General features: G+C 39.3%; 1 protein-coding gene across 2 annotated transcripts in view; it reads left to right on the top strand.

The window, feature by feature from the left end:
- Positions 1-26,606, top strand: part of AFF2 (ALF transcription elongation factor 2) — a 498,887-nt gene that overhangs the window by 371,811 nt on the left and 100,470 nt on the right. For both annotated transcript variants that reach the window (XM_002806427.4, XM_077988255.1), the window contains one exon: positions 20,391-20,487. In XM_002806427.4, the coding sequence (XP_002806473.2) occupies positions 20,391-20,487 (97 nt within the window). The remainder of the gene's footprint in view (positions 1-20,390; positions 20,488-26,606) is intronic.

Consider the following 26,606-nt stretch of genomic DNA (forward strand, 5'->3'; position numbering starts at 1 on the left):
GAGCCCGGCTACCTAACCCCTCATGTCATGGTTTGGAAAATCAATTAGCCAGTGAAGGACTGGGCCTTGCGTAAACTCAGCAGAGGAGAAACTGCTGCAACCCAGGCAGTCTGCACCTCTGACCAGCAAGAATGGACGACTTTTTTTTTACGTTGAAATGGATTCAGTCCCATTTTACCTGTGCTTAATGAATTCATATATAACATGATCCTTACCCCAGCTTCTTCTGTAATCACTAAAATGTGAGCCTCCTTCCATCAGCCCTCACATTGTATTAGAGCAACTCATCCAAATTTGCAGCCCACATTAACCACATGCCTGCCTGTGAGTTTTATTGGGAATGGGGGCAGGTGATTTGTACTGTTGAGAGGGACGTTGTATAGACAGATTCCTTCTTTACTACCCTCAGGTTTAGAAATTCCAAAGTCAGGGAGGAGGAGAAGAGTCTTTGCCCACAGGACCTTGGCTTGGTCTCCACCCCATCCAGACAGCTGTCTCTTTAATATAATGCTTTGTCTCTCCTGAAAAAGACAAAACCCTTTTCCCTTGGTGAGGCTTCTGCTGGTCGTATCAATTGCAATTTTAATGTAGGGAAAAATACAATGAGAAAGAGATTAGGCAGGAAAGAATAGCTCTTCTTCTCTGTGTTTTTCTTGGCAGATATGTCTAGGAATGCAGTGGAGACCTTCTGCCATACTTTGTTATGCAGGACAGTAAGCAGAGTGGTTAGGGACATGGGTTTTGGAATCAGGCCACTGTGGATTGCCAGAACAGCTCTCCCTTCTTCTCTTGTCCAGCTGTGAGACTTAAAAAAAAAAAAAATGACAGCTCTATTTAGATACATATGACATAAAATTTACCATTGTAAAGTATACAATTCAGTGTTTTCTAGTATATTCACAGAGTTGTGAAACCATCACCACTATCTAATTCTAGAATATTTTCATCACCCTGAAAGAATCTCCACAACATTAGCAGTCACTCCCCTTGCACCATCCTCCCAAGCCCTGGCAACCAGTCTCTTTCTGTCTCTACAGATTTGCCTGTTTTAGACATTTCATATGAAAGGAATCATGTGATATGTGGCCTTTGGTGACTGGTTTATTGCACTTGGCATAATATTTTCAAGGTTTATTCATGTTGTACCATGTGTCAGTATTTTCTTCGTTTTTATAGCTGAATAATCATTCATTTCATGGATCTATCACATCATGTTTATCCATTCCATCAGTTCATTGACATTTGTGCTGTTTCTACTTTATGTCTATTCCCTTATAGTTAATGATGTTGAGCATCTTTTAATCTGCTTATTGGCCATTTGTTTTTCTGTGTCTGTCAGTCTGGGCTGCTATAACAAGAATCCCATAGGCTGGGTGGCTTAAACAACAAACATTTGTTTCTCACATAAGTGGCAGTTGGGAAGTCCATGATCAGGGTGCCAGTATGGTTGGGTTCTGGTAAAAACCCTCATCCTGATATCCTCACATGGTAGAAAGAGAATGAAAGGAAGCAAGCTCTCTTGGGTCCCTTCTTAGAAGGTCACTAATCCCATCATGAGTATTCAACCGTTATGACCCAGTCACCTCCCAAACACTCCACCTCCTAATACCATCACATTGGGGATTAGTTTCAACTCTATATGACTTTGAGGGAGGGGGACACAGAAACATTCAGTCCATAGTGGTATCTTCTGTGGAAAAATGTCTATTCAGATCCTTTGCTCACTCTTTAATTGGGTTACTTATTTTATTGCTGAGTTTCCAGGGTTCCTTATAAATTCTGGATACTAGATCCTTATCAGATACATGGCCCACAAATATTTTCCCCCATTCTGTGTGTTTTCTTCTTAACTTTTTAAAGCCTGAACTTCCTCACTTGAACAGAGAAAATACAAGTACAACTTCCCAAATTTCGTGGAAAGAGTCAATGAAGTGATCCATTAGAGCACTTAGAGAAGTGAATATCTGGCACACATTAAGCTTACCTCAATAAGTCTTAGTTATTATTAGCTAGTATTGGTTTACTTGGATTTATTGTGAGACAGAGGCAAGGTGTAAGCTCTCAAGTCATAATTGTACATCTGACAGGTGTGATGTGAAAGGTTCAAAGTGCTTTGATTAAACTAACATGTTTTTCCTAGAATGATTAGAGCAATTTTATTTGAGGGACTACACTTTTATTCTGAATAGATTTCCTAGTTCTAGATATTAAATGCTAAGTCTTGGCCAGTATTGGGTCTGCTATTCTCCACGTATCTATATTTATAGTTCTTTCTGATTCTATCCAGACAGTTAGTTACCTATTTATCAAGAATGTGAGTCTATGAATAACAAGATAGAAATAGCCAAGTTCTGGGGCAAGTATTCAGAATTGGCACCCTCTTACCTGAAGCCAAATCAGGAAAGAATAGAGCTCCAATTTCATAAGATGTTCATCCACTATATGTAAAACCTACCCCCTTGTCTCTCTGTTGTTGCTTAAACTACTTTCTTCAACCAGAGACCTGGTGATTTCCTCTACAGTGATTCTTTTAAGGCTGCTTTTAAATACATTGATATAAGAACCAGGCTCCAGTTTGCCTTAATATCAGTAATAGTGGAAGCAGTGGCATTTATCAAGAACTCAGGATGAACTCTTTTCACATATTATTTCAACTAATCTTTGCAACAGCTGTCCAAAGTTGTTATAAGTAGTCTTGTTTTAGAGAGAAAAAAAATGGCAACTCAGAGAGGTCAATTAGTTTGCCCAGATTTGTACTGTTAGTAAAGGCAAGAGCACAGGCTGGACCTGTAGTCTGTTCAGCTCCCAACTCTTTGCTATTTTCTTTACATATTGTTACCCCTAAGGAAATTGAATTACAGAGCCCTTGATTGTTAGACAACTGAGTTATTTCTGTGTTTCAGAATTAGAAAGCCAATCCTTTCTAATTCATTAATATAGGGTAATACAGAACAGTTTAGATAAGTATGTCATTTGTTGACAGTGGCCCTCCTTTTTCCTGAGAATCTTCCTCTCCGGTTCAGTTTTTCTTTATAAGTCAATGGCAGTGCTAAAATCATGGCCTTACATGTGTTCAGCAGGGGCACGGGATTAAGAAACACTCATGGTATATTGGTGAGCTACAGAGAATTCATTTGCCGTAAGCTGAAATTTGGAGAGAGATGGCCAAAATGACTCAACATGGTTGGCTTTCCACCTCAATGTAATTGTGCCGTGTGCTATAATTTATAGTGTAAACAAGTTTCCTGCAAAAGCTAAATATATCGTGCAACTCATTTAATATGCACAGAAGGAGCCATTAAATTATTTCAGTCCCATTACTCAAAATGTTCAGAAAATTCCTCTACATTAGAGCCAGTGCAGTTTTGGCTCTACAGCCAAGTGCATCAACATAAATGTTGAATTCTCAGAAGGAAATGCATGCCTCATACTGTTACTTAGGGAAAATATATGCCCAGACATTGTGGAGCCCCTTCTAAAACAATTCTCATTTTGTTAAAACAATAAGATCAAATTTTCAATCAGGTTATAAAGCATCTCTGCATTTCTAAAGCTTGCAGACAATTGTGAATACCAATAAAAAGGTGATGTGTTTTTAAAGGATTAATAATTTATGAACCATGGAAATGGAAACTGAGGCTTTTTATATCATTTTCTAATTTTGTCTACCTACGTGGAAAGAATGCCTTGTGGAAGCCATATGTGATGCTTTAAAACTGTTTAAATTGGAGTAATTATCAGAACAAATGGTGTCATTGGATGATATTAGTCTGTTTGTGTTCCTTCTGTCTACCCAATGAATCAACATTAATACATATTTTTAAAAACATTTGAAACATGGTCATCTGTTATTTCTTTTTTGTTTTAAAGTATATGTTTAAAAATTGATCTAACCTTCCATACATACTAAAACATTCCTTAGATTGAGAGCTTGCAGTTACATATTCCTTATGCGAAAAGGGAGTATCTTTCTCTACTTAGCTGTTGAACAGTTTGGATAAGGAATGGATATAAAATTTTATCAAGTATACTTTTGGCCTCTGTTGAGGTGACCATCTGGTTTTCATCATTTTATTTGTTGATGATGTGCTATGTTCCATGAACAGACATTTCATTATCAAAATGTTTTAGCACTCCTGGAATGATACTAGATTAATATTTCATGATATATAGTTCAGTTGCATTTTAGGTAGATTTGAATTTTCAAGATTTGAAAAAGTTGATATAGTAATATTAAAAAGGTTCTCATTATTAAAAACATGATCTACTTCTGTTTCTGGCATGCAAAAGCTATTTGTGGCAAATATAGTTATTTTCCTTCTTTCAATTTTTACTTTAACATGAGAACACATTTCTCTAGTTTGCCTTGTTTCCAAATAAAATGACATCTGATATGTCAGGAAAATTCAAGCTGAACTATCTTGAGCCAATAATCACAGATGATAAAGATTGGGTGATTCCTATGTGCTAGGGGTTTGAAGTGAGATATTGCATTTAATAGTTACAGCAATTCTATAAGACACTCAGAAGTTTAAGGGATTTGATCTGAGGTGACACAGGTAGTGAGAGTTTGAACTTGGGTCTATCTGACTGCAGTGCAGGCTCTATTGCTACACTGAGCTCTTCAGTGTACTCAGTAGCCACACACAAGTCAATTAGCTTTGCAAAGTGGAAAGTTACTGGTCTCTGAGGACTCTGAATATTGGCTAGTTCTTATGGATGTGTGTGCCCTTGGACCCAACATGTTACATGATGAGCTCTGGCTAGCTTAGCTTACATGCATCACCCTTAGCAGAGAAACAAGTCCATTAGCTATTGTTCTGTTTATGGTAATGATACTACCAGCCTTTGTTAGAATTTAAATGTGGACAGCACATGCACAATGAGACATTAGTAAATGAGAGTTACTATGTTCATCAGGTCATCAGGATCTGAAACTCAGATCTTCTAAGGAGTAGTTATCAACTTACAAGGATGTCTGGTGGTGTAGGGGAGCAGTTTTACCATGGCACCCTGGAGAACTTACAGGTATCCAAATAGGCCACATAAGCAGAGGTTTGAACCACAGCTAATGTGAGCCTTGGTGGAACACCCAGTGATCCTCCCAGAAGAAGAGAGGACAAGAAGATTGTGAGATGTACTTCAAGCCCATCTCCCATTCACCTCCCTATCTCCTTTGGAATGCTGTTATGAGACAGTTTCCCATCACCTACCAGGTTCTGTTGAGGGGTTTTCTGTCCTGCCCTCCACATAATAGAACTCTAGCCTATACAACTGCTAAGCTGAAGTCTAAAATTGACTCCTCAGCTACAGTGTGTCCTATAACTTGGTTTTCAGTCATCTGGCCTCCTTTGTTTGGTATCCTCCTTTTTGGTGTGTGGGACAAGAGTCGGGGGTCAGCTGGCACCTTCAGTAATTCTTCTTTTATTTTATTTCAAGCCTAGTTTAGTAAGTACTAAACTATCTGTATCTAAAAGTGGACCTGTATCTTTATTGGTTGAATTAGCCAGGCCTTGGCCTTGACCTTGCCCTGTCTGTATGTGTGTGTAACAGGTGGTACTCATACTCATCTGCTAGAATGCTCACAGGGGTCCTGGGCTACATGTGCCCAATAAGGTATATCCAGCTCTGCAGAGTTAAAATACTGTCAATACGGATTAGAAAGCAATCTACCTCTTCCCCTAAAATGGAGTGTGGAGAGTGATTTTGATGCAGCCAAAAGAGCTGAGCATACAAATCAGGTGGGATTTTTATAAATAACTGAGCAAAAATGCTGTCAACATTGTAGTTGGGCCTACATTGTCAGGCCTGAATATTTTGCTTAAATAATTTGAAATAAACTGTGAATTCTTTATGCATCAACATAAGGGAAATCTTATCTGCTGTGTCAATTCAGCTAAACAGGCCTTGTTGACAACCTTTCTCTGGAAATGGGTTTGAGAAATGATTTAAAGCACTCCAAGCTAAAGTGTTCTGTTATCAGCAGCTGAAAATTTGCCATGCATCACATAGAACTAAGAATTGGTCCTTTCCCCCATTGAGTTTAATGTAAGACACAATGACTGTCAGCAGGTATGAGTTGTAGTGCACTTAACAGCAACTTAATATTTTGGTTGTTTTGGACAGTTTCCTTAGATAGATATTAATGGACCAACTCCATAAAGGAGTTATTTCCTTAATCACTTGACAGTTAGGAGCTGATGTGAAGAGATGAGTAATGAAGTACCCTTTGTGATTATACTTTGGAGGTAACCACAGGAGTTTTTTATATCTAATCTGCTGTAGTTGTTCCAAGAAGCTGAAGGGAGACTGAGAGGGACAACTCCAAAAGGAATTCTGCCTTTCCTCATCACTTGAGAATGGAAGCTAACCAGTGACTGGGTTTGTCTCCAAAGAGAAATGCTGAGTACTAGAGACACTCTTCTGCCTGATAGACAAAGGTCCTAGCATAGGTCTTCACTCGGCATCTGAGCCTTATCAAAATATAGAGACATTCGATAGAAAGGCAGCCTAGTGTGAGGGAAGGCTTTGATGTCTGGTGGAATTCCTGATTTAAATTCAGTGTTCTCAGACAACCTTGAATGTTAGGATCATCAGTGTCCAAATTCAGTTGACTCCAATTCTGAAATGTCTCTAGAATCTAGTCTCCACTATTTTTACTGTCTGTGCCCTGACCCATGCCACCAACCTGTGTTACCTGGAGTACTACGATGGCAGTCTAACTGGTTTCCTTGCTGCCTCCTTCTTTCAGTTAATCTATATTCTTTCCTTCCTGAAATCTCATCCACAAATACCAAGCCTACTATATGGTCTTGAATGAATTCCTATTGCTCTGCTTGGATGACTTTCCATATCACCTAGTATGACTCAAAGGAAATTCTTTCAAGATGACTTGTACCACCCTACAAAGAGCAGAATATCAGCTATCGGGGTCCATGCTTGAAATTTTTTTAAAGATAAAAGATTCTGTGTTCTCCTTTGGAATTATTCCCACATTTGTTTTCAGGCCCAGGTTGATCTACTGAGTTATGGTCTTCTCTGGGGAAATTCACTCTTAGATGTTTTAACACACACACTTCTAAAAAATGACACAAGACTGTTTTGTTGTGTGTAACATTTTCTTGAAAGCCATCCGAATTCTGTTAGGCACTTTGTCATTTGCATGATAACTTGAGTTCCCACATTGGGAGGACATTATATAACCCAGAGAAATATACTAAGAAAATGAAAATCAAATCCAAAATAATGACAGTAGAGCAGAAAATTGGTATTGTGCTGAATTTATGTGACCAATTCTAAGGAATTCCAAGGTTGAAGAGGTGATGGTTTGATTCAAGTCAATAGTCATATACATCAGTGTTCACACTATTAGCTTTGGCTTATGTATACAATATAGATATAAATTCATATGTACCACATATGTGCCCAGACAAAATGATAGTTACTCTACTCTTCTCCTACTGTTGTTTGAGAACTCAGCTCTCTAGGCTGTCAGACTATGTGGCACTTTCTGAATCTCTGAGATACATATTATTTTTATTCCCATTGCATGGAAGAGAAAACTGAGGATCAGAGAGGGTAAGAAAATTAAGCTCAGGTTCTCTTATGAAATCTTATGCAGTATCCATGGAGCCACAACCATCTCCATAAAATGAGGAATCTTAACTAGATGAGTTGTTTTTAGGCTTTGTTCCTGCAAATCCCTGGGAGTTAACAAAACTTAACTACTTTAATCTTATTTGAGGTTTCTCGTAAGGTTTCATTTGGCTACACAAGAAAAAATGTTTTGAGTTTAAGAGTTTGAAAATCATTGGCTTAAAGCAAGGGTCAGCAAATTTTATTTTGATAAAGACCTAGATAGTAAATATTTTAAGCCTTCATTTGGTAGCACCTACTCAACCTGGCCATTGTAGCTCAAAAGCAGCCATGGATGATATATAATCAATGGGAGTGGCTGTAGTCCAATAACACTTTATTTATGGATAATGAAATCTAAGTTCCATATAAATTTTTATGTGTTGTGAAATATTCTTCTTCTTTTGATTTTTTTACACATTTAAAAATGAAAAAAAAAAAAAAAAACTGTTTGGGGGCGGTTCCAAGATGGCCAAATAGGAAAGCTCCAGTCTACAGCTCCCAGCGTGAGTGAGGCAGAAGACAGGTGATTTCTGCATTTCCAACTGAGGTACTGGTTTCATCTTACTGGGGCTTGTCGGACAGTGGGTGCAGGACAGTGGGTGCAGCGCACTGAGCATGAGCCAAAGCAGGGAGAAGCATCGCCTCACCCGGGAAGTGCAAGGGGTCAGGGAATTCCCTTTCCTAGCCAAGCGAAGATGTAACAGATGGCACCTGGAAAATTGGGTCATTCCCACCCTAATACTGCACTTTTCCAATGGTTTTAGCAAATGGCACAAAGGAGATTATATCCCACGCCTGACTCAGAGGGTCCCACACCCACGGAGCCTCGCTCATTGCTAGCACAGCAGTCTAAGATCGAACTGCAAGTCAGCAGCGAGGCTGGGGGAGGGGCACCCACCATTGCTGAGGCTTGAGTAGGTAAACAAAGCAGCCATGAAGCTCCAACTGGGTGGAGTCCACTGCAGCTCAAGGAGGCCTGCCAGCCTCTGTAGACTCCACCTCTGGGGATAGGGCATAGCCAAACAAAAGGCATCAGAAACCTCTGCAGACTTAAATGTCCCTGTCTGACAGATTTGAAGAGAGTAGTGGTTCTTCCAGCACGGAGTTTGAGATCTGAGAACAGACAGAATGCCTCCTCAAGTGGGTCCCTGACCCCAAGTAGCCTAACTAGGAGGCACCCCCCAGTAGGGGCAGACTGACTCCTCATACGGCTGGGTACCCCTCTGAAACGAAACTTCCAGAGGAACGATCAGGCAGCAACATTTTCTGTTCAGCAATATCCACTATTCTGCAGCCTCCGCTGCTGATACCCAGGCAAACAGGGTCTGGAGTGGACCTCCAGCAAACTACAACAGACCTGCAGCTGAGGGTCCTGATTGTTAGAAGGAAAACTAACAAACAGAAAGGACATCCACACCAGAGCCCCATCTGTACGTCACCATCATCAAAGAACAAAGGTAGATAAAACCACAAAGATGGGGAAAAAACAGAGCAGAAAAGCTGATAATTCTAAAAATCAGAGAGCCTCTCTCCCTCCAAAGGAACGCAGCTCCTCACCAGCAATGGAACAAAGCTGGATGGAGAATGACTTCGACAAGTTGAGAGTAGAAGGCTTCAGATGATCAAACTTCTCCGAGCTAAAGGAGGAAGTTCAAACCCATTGCAAAGAAGCTAAAAGCCTTGGAAAAAAGATTAGACAAATGGCTAACTAGAATAACCAGTGTCGAGAAGTCCTTAAATGACCTGATGGAGCTGAAAACCATGGCACGAGAACTACGTGATGAATGCACAAGCTTCAGTAGCTGACTATATCAACTGGAACAAAGGGTATCAGTGATTGAAAATCAAATGAATGAAATGAAGCGAGAAGAGAATTTTAGAGAAAAAAGAGTAAAAAAAGACAAACAAAGCCTCCAAGAAACATAGGACTATATGAAAAGACCAAATCTACGTCTGATTGGTGTACCTGAAAGTGATGGGGAGAATGGAACCAAGTTGGAAAACACTCTTCAGGATACTATCCAGGAGAACTTCCCCAACCTAGCAAGACACAACAACATTCAAATTCAGGAAATACAGAGAATGCCACAAAGATATTCCTCAAGAAGAGCAACTCCAATACACATAATTGTCAGATTCACCAAAGTTGAAATGAAGGAAAAAATGTTAAGGGCAGCCAGAGAGAAAGGTTGTGTTAACCACAAAGGGAAACCCATCAGACTAACAGCGGATCTCTTGGCAGAAACTCTACAAGCCAGAAGAGAGTGGGGGCCAATATTCAACATTCTTAAAGAAAAGAATTTTCAAGCCAGAATTTCATATCCAGCCAAACAAAGCTTCGTAAGTGAAGGAGAAATAAAATCCTTTACAGACAAGCAAATGCTGAGAGATTTTGTCACCACCAGACCTGCCCTACCAGAGCTCCTGAAGGAAGCACTAAACATGGAAATGTGCTACCAGCCACTGCAAAACATGCCAAATTGTAAAGACCATCGATGCTAGGAAGAAAATGCATCAACTAATGAACAAAATAACCAGCTAACATCATAATGACAGGATCAAGTTCACACATAACAATATTAACTTTAAATGTAAATGGGCTAAATGTTCCAATTAAAAGACACAGACTGGCAAATTGGATAAAGAATCAAGACCCATCAGTGTGCTGTATTCAGGAGACCCATCTCACGTGCAGAGACACACATAGGCTCAAAATAAAGGGATGGAGGAAAATCTACCAACCAAATGGAAAACAAAAAAAGGCAGGGTTTCCATCCTAGTCTCTGATAAAACAGACTTTAATCCAACAAAGATCAAAAGAGACAAAGAAGACCATTACATAATGGTAAAGGGATCAATTCAACAGGAAGAGCTAACTCTCCTAAATATATATGCACCCAATACAGGAGCACCCAGATTCATAAAGCAAGTCCATAGAGACCTACAAAGAGACTTAGACTCCCACACAATAATAATGGGAGACTTTAACACCCCACTGTCAATATTAGACAGATCAATGAGACAGAAAGTTAACAAGGACATCCAGGAATTGAACTCATCTCTGCACCAAGCAGACCTAATAGACATCTACAGAACTGCCCACCCCCAATCAACAGAATATACATTGTTCTCAGCACCACATTGTACTTATTCCAAAATTGACCACATAGTTGGAAGTAAAGCACTCCCCAGCAAATGTAAGAGAATAGAAAAATAAAACAAACTGTCTCTCAGACCACAGTGCAATCAAACTGGAACTTGGGATTAAGAAACTCACTCAAAACCGCTCACCTACATGGAAACTGAACAACCTGCTTCTGAATGACTACTGGGTACATAATGAAATGAAGGCAGAAATAAAGATGTTCTTTGAAACCAGTGATGACAAAGACACAACATACCAGAATCTCTGGGACACATTTAAAGCAGTGTGTAGAGGGAAATTTATAGCACTAAATGCCCACAAGAGAAAGCAGGAAACATCTGAAATTGACACCCTAACATCACAATTAAAAGAACTAGAGAAGCAAGAGCAAACATACGCAAAGGCTAGCAGAAGGCAAGAAATAACTAAGATTAGAGCAGAACTGAAGGAGATAGAGACACAAAAAACCCTTCAAAAATCAATGAATCCAGGAGCTGTTTTTTTGAAAAGATCAACAAAATTGATAGACCGCTAGCAAGACTAATAAAGAAGAAAAGAGAGAAGAATCAAAGAGATGAAAGAAAAATGATAAAGGGGATATCACCACTGATCCCACAGAAATACAAACTACCATCAGAGAATACTATAAACACCTCTACACAAGTAAACTATGAAATCTAGAAGAAATGGATAAATTCCTGGACACATACACCTTCCCAAGACTAAACCAGGAAGAAGTTGAATATCTGAATAGGCCAATAACAGGCTCTGAAATCGAGGCAATAATTAATAGCTTACCAACCAAAAGACGTCCAGGACCAGATGGATTCACAGCTGAATTCTACCAGAGGTACAAGGAGGAGCTGGTACCATTCCTTCTGAAACTATTCCAGTCAATAGGAAAAGACAGAATCCTCCCTAACTCATTTTATGAGGCCAACATCATCCTGATACCAAAGCCTGACAGACACACAACAAAAAAGAGAATTTTAGACCAATATCCCTGATGAACATCAATGCAAAAATCCTCAATAAAATACTGGCAAACCATATCCAGCAGCACATCAAAAAGCTTATCCACCATGATCAAGTGGGATTCATCCCTGGGATGCAAGGCTGGTTCAACATATGCAAATCAATAAACCTAATGCAGCATATAAACAGAACCAAAGACAAAAACTACATGATTATCTCAACAGATGCAGAAAAGGCCTTTGACAAAATTCAACAGCCCTTCATGCTAAAAACTCTCAATAAATTAGGTATTAATGGGACATATCTCAAAATAATAAGAGCTATTTATGACAAACCCACAGCCAATATCATACTGAATGGGCAAAAACTGGAAAAATTCCCTTTGAAAACTGGCACAAGACAGGGATGCCCTCTCTCACCGCTCCTATTCAACATAGTGTTGGAAGTTCTGGCCAGGGCCATCAGGCAAGAGAAAGAAATAAAGGGTATTCACTTAGGAAAAGAAGAAGTCAAATTGTCCCTGTTTGCAGATGACATGATTGTATATTTAGAAAACCCCATCATCTCTGCCCAAAATCTCCTTAAGCTGATAAGCAACTTCAGCAAAGTCTCAGGATACAAAATCAACGTGCAAAAATCACAAGCATTCTTATACACCAATAACAGAGAAACAGAGAGCCAAATCATGAGTGAACTCCCATTCACAATTGCTTCAAAGAGAATAAAATACCTAGGAATCCAACTTACAAGGGATGTGAAGGACTTCTTCAAGGAAAACTACAAACCACAGCTCAACTAAATAAAAGAGGACACAAACAAATGGAAGAACATTCCATGCTCATGGATAGGAAGAATCAATATCGTGAACATGGCCATATTGCACAAGGTAATTTATAGATTCAATGCCATCCCCATCAAGCTACCAATGACTTTCTTCACAGAATTGGAAAAAACTACTTTAAAGTTCATATGGAACCAAAAAAGAGCCCACATTGCCAAGTCAATCCTAAGCCAAAAGAACAAAGCTGGAGGCATCACGCTACCTGACTTCAAACTATACTACAAGGCTACAGTAACCAAAACAGCATGGTACTGGTACCAAAACAGAGATATAGCCTAATAGAACAGAACAGAGCCCTCAGAAATAATACCACACATCTGCAACCATCTGATATTTGACAAACCTGATGAAAACAAGAAATGGGGAAAGGATTCCCTATTTAATAAATGGTGCTGGGAAAACTGGCTAGCCATATGTAGAAAGCTGAAACTTGATCCCTTTCTTACACCTTATACAAAAATTAATTCAAAATGGATGAAAGACTTAAATATTAGACCTAAAACCATAAAAACCCTAGAAGAAAACCTAGGCAATACCATTCAGGACATAGGCATGGGGACCGACTTCATGTCTAGAACACCAAATCAATAGTAACAAAAGCCAAAATTGACAAATGGGATCTAATTAAACTAAAGAGCTTCTGCACAGCAAAATAAACTACCATCAGAGTGAACAGGCAACCTACAGAATGGGAAAAAGTTTTTGCAATCTAATCATCTGACAATGGGCTAATATCCAGAATCTACAAAGAACTCAAACAAATTTACAAGAAAAAAACCAAACAACCCCATCAAAAAGTGGGTGAAGGATATGAACAGACACATCTCAAAATAAGACATTTATGCAGCCAACAAACACATGAAAAAATGCTCATCATCACTGGCCATCAGAGAAATGCAAATCAAAACCACAATGAGATACCATCTCACACCAGTTAGAATGGCGATCATTAAAAAGTCAGGAAACAATAGGTGCTGGAGAGGTTGTGGAGAAATAGGAAAACTTTTACACTGTTGGTGGGACTGTAAACTAGTTCAACCATTGTGGAAGACAGTGTGGTGATTCCTCAAGAATCTAGAACTAGAAATACCCTTTGACCTAGCCATCCCAATGCTGGGTATATACCCAAAGGATTATAAATCATGCTGCTATAAATACACGTGCACATGTATATTGATTGAGGCACTATTCACAATAGCAAAGACTTGGAACCAACCCAAATGTCTATCAATGATAGACTAGATTAAGAAAATGTGACACATAGGCATCATGGAATACTATGCAGCCATAAAAAAGGATGAGTTCATGTCCTTTGTAGGGACATGGGTGAAGCTAGAAACCATCATTCTCAGTAAACTGTCGCAAGGACAAAAAACCAAACACCACATGTTCTCACTCATAGGTGGGAATTGAACAATGAGAACACTTGGACACAGGAAGGGCAACATCACACACCAGGGACTGTTGTGGGTGGAAGATGGGGGAGGGATAGCATTAGGAGATATACCTAATGTAAATGACTAGTTAATGGGTGCAGTACACCAACATGTCACATGTATACGTATGTAACAAACCTGCACATTGTGCGCATGTACCCTAGAACTTAAAGTATTTTTTTTTAAAAAAAGAAAACAAGAAAAAAAGAAAAAAAAAAAACTATTCTAAAATCAGAAGCAGTATAGAAACAGAAGGAAGGCTGCTTTGGGCTGAGGCCTTCAGTTGGCCAGTCCCTGGACTAGATGGCCCCTAAGGGAACTCCTAGTTCTCACACTAAGGAGCCCAATTAATCTCATGAAATACCTATTTTCTCAACCCCCTGGAAGGCCATCAGCTACAGAAGACAATCTTTATCAGGCCCACATGCCTATGGCAGAGTTCATGTTTAGACCCTGCCTGTGGGCACAGTGGTTGGCACTGGGCTATGGGTCCCCACCTGATAGATCTTGGAGATTTGTTCCTATACAGTATAATACAGATTTTCAAATGGCTTGTCACTGCCACAGCCCTCAGACCGGGATTTTGTAGGATTCCCAGTGAGGTGGTGGCCATTGAATCAGAAAATTTTAAGTTAAAACCTTGGGAAAATTAAATGTATCTCTTCCTAAAGGGGAAAAAATAGCCTGAGCACCTTTACTGCACGGAAACAGAATGAATTCCCTGAAAAATGTCACCTCCTCTTCCTTATCACCTGCCTTCCTACCAACAAATGATTTAATGCTGAAGAGACTACAAAGCACTAGATAGGAAAATATATAATTCCCTGAGTAATTCTAAACCAGTCATGTTTTATTTCTTTTAGCTTACTTTATGAAGAGGAAATGCCCTTTAAGGAGTCAAGAGGGCTAAGTTACTATTCCAGAAGAGGGACCACAGTAAGATTCTGCCTAATGAGGACATGCAAGCCCTCTCTAGACTGTGTTATTATCCTCAAAGTCAACTGTGTCATTCATTTGGGCCATCAGAAACTTACTCTGATTGCCATGAACTCTGGGGTATTTAGAAAGACAATAATAATTTAAACCAGTAACCAGAGGACCCCAAACTCATTGGGCCAGAAGTTATAGCTCTATGTTTTAGTTAATAGCTTAAAATCTGAGCATAATAGCCTCCTCCCTCTCCTGTATGACAGAGGTAGCAACACTGGTTCTGTCTCCAACACCATTACAAGTCTAGTCTCTGAGTGTGGACTATGGAGAACAAGACTCCAGCTGCAAGGTAGAAGGTACAGGAAAGCTCACAGCAACTCCTAACTGGCAGATCATTCTCACGGTTAAAGGTACTGAACAATAGAAAGGTTTTGTTAGCTACCTATCAGAGAAAACATGTATGACCATATGTTAGGGATGTTGCCGTTTTCTCCACTAGGTGACACAGTGACATGGTGAAAGAGATAGCACTCTCAAGTACTTCCAATTGGAAGAGTACATCTGAGAATCAGTCACCAGCATTGCAGCTAGCACTACAGATACCTTGAAGCTGGAATCTACCCAGTATTGAGTGCTGCTGTCTGCCAAGAGGAACATCATTTTGTAGTTCACAAAAAGGCACCGTGTAGGCTTGCAAGTTCTAAGAACAACTCAATGTGCTAACGGTTGTTTCTGAGCAAGGATTCTGGATCAACTATGAGCCTATTATGCACAGTCTTACACACAAACTTCAGAGCCAGATGTGTGTCAGAACAGCCTCCTGAGAGTGACAGGCCTAAAGACACTGTGCTCAAGGTGAGCACAACTTCCAGTGGGGGGGTCACCCTTGGTTCATTTCTCTGGATCAGCAGGTAGATTCCCAGGTATGAGGGTCAGAACATTGGGGCCACTCATTTTTTTCGGAACTCTCACTTGGTACTGTCTGGATGTTTCCTCTTGCGACTGACTTTCAAATTTCTGGGATATCTTAAGCACTCCAAGGGGATCTAAGAAAACCCAAGACAGACCTGATGAGTTTAGGCCATTTCTAGATGAGTAAACCAAAGCTCCGAAACTTTCCAAACTCCTTAATAGTCTTTGAATCTCTCCTTATTTGGTCAAGAGTTTCCAATGATGTATGGGGCCTGATATCTCTGACAGCCTTTGGGTTACCACCACAGCTTTTAAAAATTATTGTACAACAAAATTCCTCTGACAATAATAATAACAATATCAATAGTAACTAAGATGAAAATGATAACTGGTAGCTATATTGGCTCCTGGCAATTTGTATAATCTTTATTTTCAAATTCTAAAAATTGTCCAGAGTGGGTATTATTATTACCCATTTTAACATATAGAAAATTGAGATTTAAAGGGTCTTAATTACTGGATTAAAAAAAAATCCAATAGGAATTCCTGTATTTGAACTTAGGTCTATTTGTTTCTCAAGACCTTGCTCATAAGTTCATGCTGACTCAACCAAGGGCTTCTTCCTACAACCTTCTATAATAATGTTTCAAGCCCTCTATTTTAACCTCTTCAAAATCACCTAAGCATTCCACTATGTAAATTGGCAAAGTTTTTGGAGTGTGATCTTATGATTTTATGGTTATGATTCACATGGGACTTGTCATGTCATAGTGCACTAGAATGTTTCAGTGCAAAGAGCCCTTGGAGGCCACTAAGCTCAGCTTGAAGCTCAGAAAACCAAGGACAAAGATCCTCTTTTGGTCCATTCCATCTCATCCAAATTTCACTATTTGAACTTTTATAGGATCATCTCCTCAGGGCAAGAACTTGGGTTTTTGTTCAGTTTTATAGATTATTCTATGTCTTAATACTACAAATTATAGATCATAGTAAAAATAAAAACAGCATTTTTACACCAAGATGAACACTGTGGTTGACTAGACCCTGAACAAACAACAGACTTCACTAAGGAAGTCTAATTGGTTCTGTTTTCACCTAATTGAAAAGTTGAAGAACAATGTCCGTTTTTTTGTTTTGTTTTGTTTTTAAGATCACACACACAGGCATACATTTATATGAGCAATTTTTTTCACATTTTTGTGATAGCCAATGTGTGATGAATTGTCTATGGAATTATAACCTCATGAAAAGAGATCACCATTTTTCTGCTGAGACGACTTTAACTGCATTGGGTGTGAATGGTGCTGCTATAATAATTAAATCTAAAATCTTTCTTAATCCTACACTTTCCCTAGAGTAATGTTCAGCATTAGCCAAGGATGAAAATGCAAACAAGTACATGTATATTCAATAATAAAGCTTAATAGGTCAGGGAAGAAGTGGAATGAAATGAATGCCTAGTGCCTCCAGAGATAACTAATAGCAATTTGCCTTCCTAGTTACTTCTTTGACTTATGTTTACTGGGACTTAAATATATGCATCAGATTTTCCTTTATTAACAACCAAATCCATACCAAGCTTGTTGCATGGTGGGGGTGGGGTAGAGGGAGGTTGTTTAATGTCAATCACTGTGTAGATTGGCTGCCTATTTCCAGAATTGTACGTTGGAGTGCATTTCATCTCCATGTTAAAAGTAATATAATGTTGATTGGAGAGTAAAATAACTGCTGAGTTCAGAACTCTGTGCTATGACTCTGGATGTGCTACTTCTACCTGAAGGAGAGAAACCTGAAGACCACAAGCATATTTCTACATCTGGTCTTGAGATGCCCTTAGACATTTCCCAAGTCATCATGGATTACCTTCGGACTGTTCAGAAAATTAAAAGGAGAGGAGCAAAGGCATACAGAAACTTCTGCTTCTGATTACTTGTTAATAGTATTAATGAAGTTCATTATTTCCAACTGAGATATCTTTCCAAACTAATGGTGCCCCGCATTATTAGTTTTGTGCTTTCATAAAGCACTTTCACATGCATTAGCTCCTGTTATGCTCACCACCACCCTCCTGTGATGGAACCAAAGTATTATCCCATTGAAGAGATGAGGGACACAGATGAACCTCAGAGCTGGTAAATTACCCCAGATATTGGGGTTTATGATTAGCCAGCAATTGAATCCCAATGTTTTGACTCCATGCTAATATGTTTTGTGAGGTTTTTGTTGTTGCTGTCAATTTTATTGAATATACCATCTTTTATAAGTTGTACCCTCTAGGAAAACCTTGTATACTCCCAATTCTGGCTGGAGATGATCTAGGTTCCATGTTTGCCTCCTTGATTTCTAGCTGTCTGTTCACAAGCAAGCCCATTAATCTCTCTAAACCTCAGAGTCTCCATCTGAAAAATGCAGCTGTAACACCATCTCCTTCATAGAAGTATTGTGAGGACCAAGTTCCATGCTGCTGGTCAAATACTTAGGACTTCCTCTGTCTCTGAAAATTGACCCTCTAAATGCAGGAATTATTTACCATTTCTTTTGCTGACTACTTGAATATAAATTAACACATAGACATTCCCTAGCTGTATCGAGATACACACACACACACACACACACACACACACGGGAAGTAAAGCCATTTATAATAACAAGCATAGGTAGTTTTTAAATATTTAAGTTCTATAGCTTATGAGAATGATACAGTCTTCATCTCCCACAATGTGTTGTAAAGAATTATTTGTTCAGAGTTATAAGCCTGCAACTGCAAAAGAAATACCAAGATACACTTTTTCTCCTTCTCCAAGATCTTCAAAACATCCATTAGTCTCTTGAAGGACAGTCATAAATCCTGCAAATTTAGTTTATCCGAAAGCTACTCTAACAGTTGTCCTTCCCACCAATCATCCTTTATATCAGTCTTTGGTTTGCAGACCTCAGTGTAAACATTCTAGTGTTATGTGACTGAGCATGAAAGTGGAGGAGCTGTGCTTTTCTTGGAGAGTTATTGGATATCCACTCTGCCCTGACTCTCTTTTCAATATTTGAACATAACCTCTGAAGTAACTTTCCCCCTATTTATCAAATTAGAAGCTTCCTTTTCCCTTCTGGCTTCTCTTCCCGGGAAAACACCCAAGTGGGATTACAGAGATGGAAATTTTAGGAGTGGCTCTAGCACTAACTATTAATAGCTGTGTGAGCTTGAGCAAAGCAATTAACCTCTCTGAATCTTTCCTTCCTTGTCTGCAAAATGATCCCAGTAGACTCTATCATTTGTGGGAAGATGCTGTGAAGCACAGTGAGGTGAAAATGCTGCACCCCCTGCCCTCAGGAGAATTACGGACTAGTGGGGAGAGATTCAGTGGAAAGCTGTGCTGTGATCCAGATGGAGCTGAGGGTTGGGCAGAGGAAAAAATATTCTTCCTGAGATGGGAGTTCTTTCTAGAAAGCTTTTGTAGAGGAAGTGGAATCACTGGGCTACAAAGGATAAATGGGATTTCCAGAGTTGAGAAAGAGATTTCTAGCCCTGGAACTGAGCCTGATGCAGAGCCTAGATGCAAGAAAAAGCAATATATGCATAGGAAATGGTCATTGGTCCAGAGAGGCTGAGACTGTCCCCTCTTGAAGCCTAAGGATGAGGTATAAAGTTGTATTTCGTAAATAAAAATATGAACACCAATAGGTCTTTAAAGACAGTGTAGCTGGAATTTTAAGATAATAAGCTATTCTTCCTGCTGTAGCTCACACTTGGAGATAGAGAGGATGCCACTGGAATTAATATCCCTATGGAAACAAAAGGCTCTGTGACTCCATAAACAATTTTGAAAGTGCTAGTTCATCACCAAAATCCAGGCCACTCATTTTTCAGGTGCCTTGCCTTAGGAGAGAAAGATTTCTTATCCACATCATGGGCTTACATCTCTCAGATCAAATTTTACAGGAAGAGATCGGTCATATATCAGAAGGTTAATGACTAGCCATTTCTCTCCCAGCTCTTTTGTGGCCACCTAGCTACCCAGCAGCAGAGGGCACTGAAAGAGAGTCCAGGTTCACTGTGCCTTTTACCTCCGTCATCCAGAGAGACCCAGCAGGCTTTGACAACAGCCTCTAGAGCTAGGGACTGTTATCATGCCCCTCTTCTTTCATGGGAGACTTCGAGCACTTTGTCCTGTAGAGATCCAATGCCACATCCCACATACACAGTGATTGATCAGTACATTTATTGCACTTTTAGTAGTAAAAATGTATAGAATCCAGTCATCTCTGGAGATCCTGAAATAGTATTTTCCCCTTGATTTAGGGGAAGGTAGAGAGGAAAGATGTGTGCAAAGTATGGCATAAATATAAGAGCTCAAATATCTAATTAGGTGAAATAATCTTAGTTCCCTCTACACATTTGAAGGATTTGCAGCTGTCAGATTGTAGCTCCAATACTTTATTCTCATTGCAAGATGTATCTGAGGATGATTTAGAAAATATGTTTTCTAACTCAAACACCACCCTGATCTCTTTGTAGGATGCTTGAGGATGACCTGAAGTTGAGCAGTGATGAAGATGACCTTGAGCCTGTGAAGACCTTGACCACTCAGTGCACTGCCACTGAGCTCTACCAGGTAAGAAGAGCTTAGGGCTTTGTTTTGGGACTAAGTGGGGAGCAGGAGGAACTGGAATGGCTCTGACATGCTTTGACATGCACAAACTTCCCCATGCTTTATCTCTGGGCTTTGGAGAGAGGGAAAGAAGCAAAGATGAGCATAGTGTTCTGGAACAAGTCAAATCAGCTCAAATTTTCATTAAAGCTATAGTAAGGAGATGTAGAGCTCTTTAAAACTGCTTTCAACCGCCTCCAATATCTCTCTCTGTTCCATACACAAATGCTGGTCAGTAGTAAGCAATAGAGATTGTCTTACTCTCTCTTGGACTATTTATTGTCCTGGGTGAGGTATAACTTTCGTTTGGTGACTCTGGTGTGAGGCTTGGAGCCCATACTCATTAATTTAGATATAAATGTGATGCTTCATTCACCTTTCCCAGATGCACCATTTCAGAATGCGGCTGAGAATCAATATGCAACATCTTGCCACTTAAATGAACCTTTAGGCAAAAGACATTTGGCAAAAACTTGCTGCTGCCCTTGTCTCCTTCTATTCCACACTTTAAGCATTTACAGTACTTTACCACCAAATGAGATGGCAGAAATGCGTGTTTTCAGCATTTCAATGAGACTGGACTTTATGATTTGAAAAGGCCAAGTATCATTTATGACTCATGAGAATGGCAACCTAGTGTGTGGTGTCAATGATGCTTGCACATTTTCTCTTTGAGGGAGAACTGTCTCGAATGTGAGGTCCTTCTGGGTGTGCTTATCACCTCAAATGAGGAATGCAGAAGGATTGCCTTTCTTTAAATCCAGTACCTGATGAAGATCTTCCTACAGTGAAGTCTGCTACATTATAAAACAGACTGTTTAAAGGAATGCTTATGCACTGATATTTCAAGAGAGTTAACAAATATGGAATTCCATGTTGATTAAACATTTCATGAGGAAGAGCCTGCAAAGAAAAGCTTAGGAAAAATTATCAAGGTTCAGCTACTCTATTCTCATCTACAGTTGTTTACCACACTAGAACTCCTACCATTCTGGTATACTTTAAAAATCAAATCCATCTTCAAAGTTATGTGGCCAAAACTTTCATCTACGTTACTTTCTCCACTTTCTTGTGCTTGAATTTTAATAATATGTAAAAAATAATTGCATCTTTGCAAGTTTAGTGCTTTACCAAGAACAACCACAGGGTAAGTGTAGACTACACAGTGCTGGCCTAAGCCAATTTCACAACTCTTTCCCAGGGGCTTGCTGTACATTTGCTGAATGCAAGTTGTCTCCCTCCTACTTGAGTTGGGCTTCATAGCAAATGTAAAATGCACACTTAATTTCCAAAAATTGTCATTTCTGCCTCACACATTTAATACGCCAATGACAGGAGCATCATATTTGTAAGTAAAACAGAAGCAAAAACGAAAACATTCCAGATCATTGATTTTGACAGATAAAAATTTGCTTTTTAATCGAAATGTTTGAAGTAGAATTCAATAATAATTGAAAGTAGATTTTGCACATTGACTTCCTCTTCATGTAATTATATGAATGTAATCTGCTTTTTAACTTATAAAGTTATTTTCTGTATTTATCTTAAAATTGGCAAAGGGTCTGTTGACCTGAATCATCTGGGTTTTAGGGTATATTCACTGACTTTTTCTAAGTGCTGAGACTCTCAGATGATCAGGATTGGTGGGTTGGAACCTTTTTATGACATGCTGCCCCTAGTCATGATGTCTTCCTCAAAAAGGCTTAGATTCTCAGTGAAAATTGGATGGGGAGATTGAACTGGGGGCTCTAAGGTGAGGCAAAATGACAACTTATTCCCTCTAACTGAGTCCTAGGAGCAAGATGTAGGCACAAGGTTATAAACATTTGCAAATGAACCCTCCTTCTAGAGTCTGAAGATTAGTTACAAGACCTGGAAGGCTATAGACCAAAAGAGAATGCTTGTGCAGTAGTGGCAGCAGTAATACTAGCAATGTTTGCAGAGCTCTGCCTTTAGGATGCATAATGTCCTTTTGCAAAAGTAAATGGGTTGACATAATTTTCTCTTTTTTGTGGCAAAATTCACTTAATGTAAAATTAACCATTTTAAAGTGTTCAATTCTGTGACAATACATTCACAAGGTTGTGCATCCATCCCAGTTCCAGAATTTTTCATCACTCCAAGTGGAAACTCCATACCCGTTAAACAGTTACTCCCCATTTCCCCCTCCCCCTAACCCCTTACAACTGCTAATCCACTTTTTGACTCTATGAATTTGTCTGTTTCATGTAACTGGAATCCTATAACATGTGACCTTTTTTGTCTGGCTTCTTTCACTCACCATAATGTTTTCTTGATTCTTCAATGTCATGTATCAGTACTTCATTTTATTTTATGGCTAAGTAGCATTCCATTGTATGAATAAACCACATTTTCTTTATCTACTCATCATTAGATGGACATTTTTATTGTTTCCAACTTTTGGCTACTGTGAGTAGTGCTATTGTGAAGATTTGTGTGCAAGTTTCATATAGACATGTTTTCTTTCTGGTGTGTACCTAGAAGTGGAATTGATGAGTCACACGGTAATTCTACAGTTAACTTATAGAGGAATCATCAAAATAATTTTTAGATAATATAGTGCCATGTAGATAACATAGTACGGTTCACTCGTCTTTGAATTGGGACAGTCATACCTCCAGCACCATCATAAGGAGGAGTATTGAGATTACGATTTTTAGAACCACTCTTGCTCTGTGCCAGGCACAAACTAGGTGTGGTGTCTCACTTGAACCTTACAGCAAACCTTAGCAGTAGGGTCGGGCCTCTTAGCTGAGCAAAAGAATTGCAGAGTCACTCCATTTGTGGCAGAATGATTGGGGAGAAAGCATACAGACTAATGCACTGGTCTATAAAACTGTGCTCAAGGGCCCAGACAACACTGCTGGTTTCAGCTGACATAATAGAAATGGCTCAGAACCCAGTGGCTGCATTCATGCAGACATAGTCCAATAAAAAAGCCATTTACTTTCTGGAGACGTCCCCAAATCATCTCATCCATAATCATCACACCTTGACTCATTTGACGAAACTCAGATTATCCAGGTGTAGTGAGTATACAGCAATCTTTTTCAAACAGTGTCTAAGAGCTTATACTGTGGGCTTAGAGCATAAACATCCCCAAGAGAATACGTTTCAAATACATGTATGAAAATGAAATACAGGATCAAGTTGTGTCGGCTTCTAAACTGGCATTTGGGTACCGAGTATCTTACAATCAGAACAGCCTCCCCTTTTTTGCCACTTCCACCTTCCACAGCAGTATTAGCCATGCTGAGCCAGGTGACAGGTTGTGTGCATAAACACAAGCAGAGCAAGTAGAGTATGTTCAAATGCTAAATATTATTCCCTCAAATGGGAAAATGGAACATGAGTCCAGAATGGGGGAATTATAATATATAAATTAAAGATGCCAAATGGTCAGCCATAGAGACTCATGATCATAAGAAAACATTTTTAACAGAAGATTTTTCCTTTGAATGACTCTTTAAAGTAAGAGATATATAATCATACATGTGCATGGCTTCAATGAAGAAGCAATAGTGATTGCAGCCTGAAAATATCTGTTAAAACTTTGTATTTTCTCTCCAGTCCTCTACTGCATTTGACTTTCTTGGTTGGGACTATTTGGACAGCAGACATATCCATGCTGTGTTCTAAGGTGGTGGGACAATGCTGGGACAGTGTAGGAGAATATGTGAGATTATAGCTATATAGTCACACAGACATGGCTTTGAATTCTAGCTCTGCCACTCTCAAACTGGTTGACCTTGGGCAAAGATCTAAGTACCTACAAAATAGAGGTAAAAATAGGACGTTCTTCATTGGGTCATACTGGGGATTCAACGATTAGGTGAATCAATACAGGCAAAAGCACCTGACACTATGCTTAGCACATGGTAATTACTCACCACTTTAAGTGATAATAATTATCATAATTATGAGTGCTACTAATGATCTATAAAGCTTCATATTCTTTGAGATGCTACATATATTTACTTTCCCTTTTCTTGTAAGGAATGGGATGTTAAAGACAGCTGTTGGGTTATCTATCCTGTATATGGCAAACTTGAATGAAAATGTTCTGTCATCCTAAAGTTGATTAGCTGTGTGCCTGGCCATGAGTAATTTTAACTGTAGATATTAAGAACATAGCTTTTGGAATAAAGAAGCCTGGGGTTTAATCCCAGGCCTCAAATACTAGCTATATTGCATTGGGAAAGTTGTTTAACATCTCTAAGTCTCATATCTCTTACCAGTAGACTGGAATAAACCAGCCTTGTCTGACTCATAGGAGTATTGTAAGGATCAAGTGAAGACAGTGTATAAGAAAATGCTTTGAATTACACAATAGGTGGTTACTCTTCCTTGTGGTCCTTTTAAACATTAACTGGCAGCCCTCTCTTTAGGATCCATAAGGAAATAGACACAGCCCTTCATTTTGGCCTAGGTATCCATAGGGATCTGCTAGGAACTGCGTTGCATGTCTTAACTGGCCCCCAAAGGCAGCCATTGGATATGAATGACCTTAACTTTCCTCTAAGCCCTGATAGAGATCCCAGGACGAAAGGTTAGGTTGCCAATGATCTGCACCAAGTCCTCCAGGAAATTATGTGTCTCTAAAAGAGTTTTTCTTCCAATGATTGGCATGGGTGGAGAGTTGATTCATACCCTTCTATTGCAGTTCTTACCGTCTCTTTCTGAGCTCATGTTATGCCCTAGAGAAAGGCTTGAAGGCTCTTCTAGGATGCTGTACTCATCTTGGCTCTCTCTCAGGAGCTATCCCTGAATGGGAGATAAATAACTATTTGAAGTTGACATTGAACTTTGCAAACATCCAGAACAGTGTTGGAATTAGACGTAGTGCTATGTACTTAGTGTCTGAATAAACATATGTGGTGCAATGTATTTTTTAAATTTGATATCAATGGCATGGTTGAGATTTGGGGGCCACATGGTGTCCATTACCCGACTGACTGCATTTTTTACTTCTCAGCTGCCATCATAGTGGCATCATAGATATAAAATCCAGCCCTGGCCTTCCCCATGAAACACTTATTGAATTGCCATTTTCAAGTCAGTCCTCCAGGGCAGGCAGAGATGGCCACTGGGGTTTGGCTAGGGAGTGGCCTGACCCAGGAGGACAGACGTTTTGGGAGTGGGAATATGTTATGTTCTCTGTATCTCTGTATGCCCCTGCCTCATACCACTAAACCTCTGGTTTTTCTTTTTTGTCAGTTTTTCTTTTCATTTTTCTCGGGGTTAAAGGAACCCCTGAAAATTAGGAGTTAAACCTGGAATCAATTTTCATTTACAGCTGAGAAGCAGTTATTGATGCTCTGCTTGCAGTTCAATAAAAGATCTAAAGATATAGACCTTGTGCTTCTCTTTCAATATAAGTAGCCTAATCAGTCTCAAATTTTTTTTAACAAAGAAATTGTATCGACAGGTTTATTAAAATTGCTGTCTTTAAAGTTTTAAACTATCGGCAATTTGACTTATTCCAAAGGCTTCTAGAATGTGTGGCAGGCAAACTCCAAAGCTCCCTCCAGCACATGCTCTTAGAGCCAGGTAAACATCTGCTTAATATTTAATTGAGTGATATTATGATGTCTGATTTCCACAGCCCTAAACATGTAGTCTGGTGTCCACAGGTAGCAGGATGGCTTGTGATGCCTGGGTTCTGAAACCTAGTTAGATCTGGGCCTGGCTGTCTCATGCCGCAGTTATCTCACATTGGCATTAGAAACAGCAGACTTTAGAAATCTAAAAGCCATAAAAGAGATGGGTCTTGTTAGAAATTTCCTTTAGGGCATTATAACATTAATAACATCTTATTAATATGAATTAGATTGAAATATTAGATGACTTCATTTAGCACAGTTAGTAAGTTCAGAAAACGTTTGATATGACTGAAAATGTTCAATTAGTGACCAGGTTCACTGAAAGACTCTACATAAAGCTTGGAGTAGTATGCTAGTGCTTTAAAAACAGAACTGAACCATTAAAATTTTATTTGAACACAAAACATTCTAATGTGTTGTGTCTGGGCACATGATCATGAGTAGCTCCCGTGTACCCAA

The sequence above is a fragment of the Macaca mulatta genome, chromosome X (assembly GCF_049350105.2).
Source record: "Macaca mulatta isolate MMU2019108-1 chromosome X, T2T-MMU8v2.0, whole genome shotgun sequence".
Taxonomy (NCBI): domain Eukaryota; kingdom Metazoa; phylum Chordata; class Mammalia; order Primates; family Cercopithecidae; genus Macaca; species Macaca mulatta.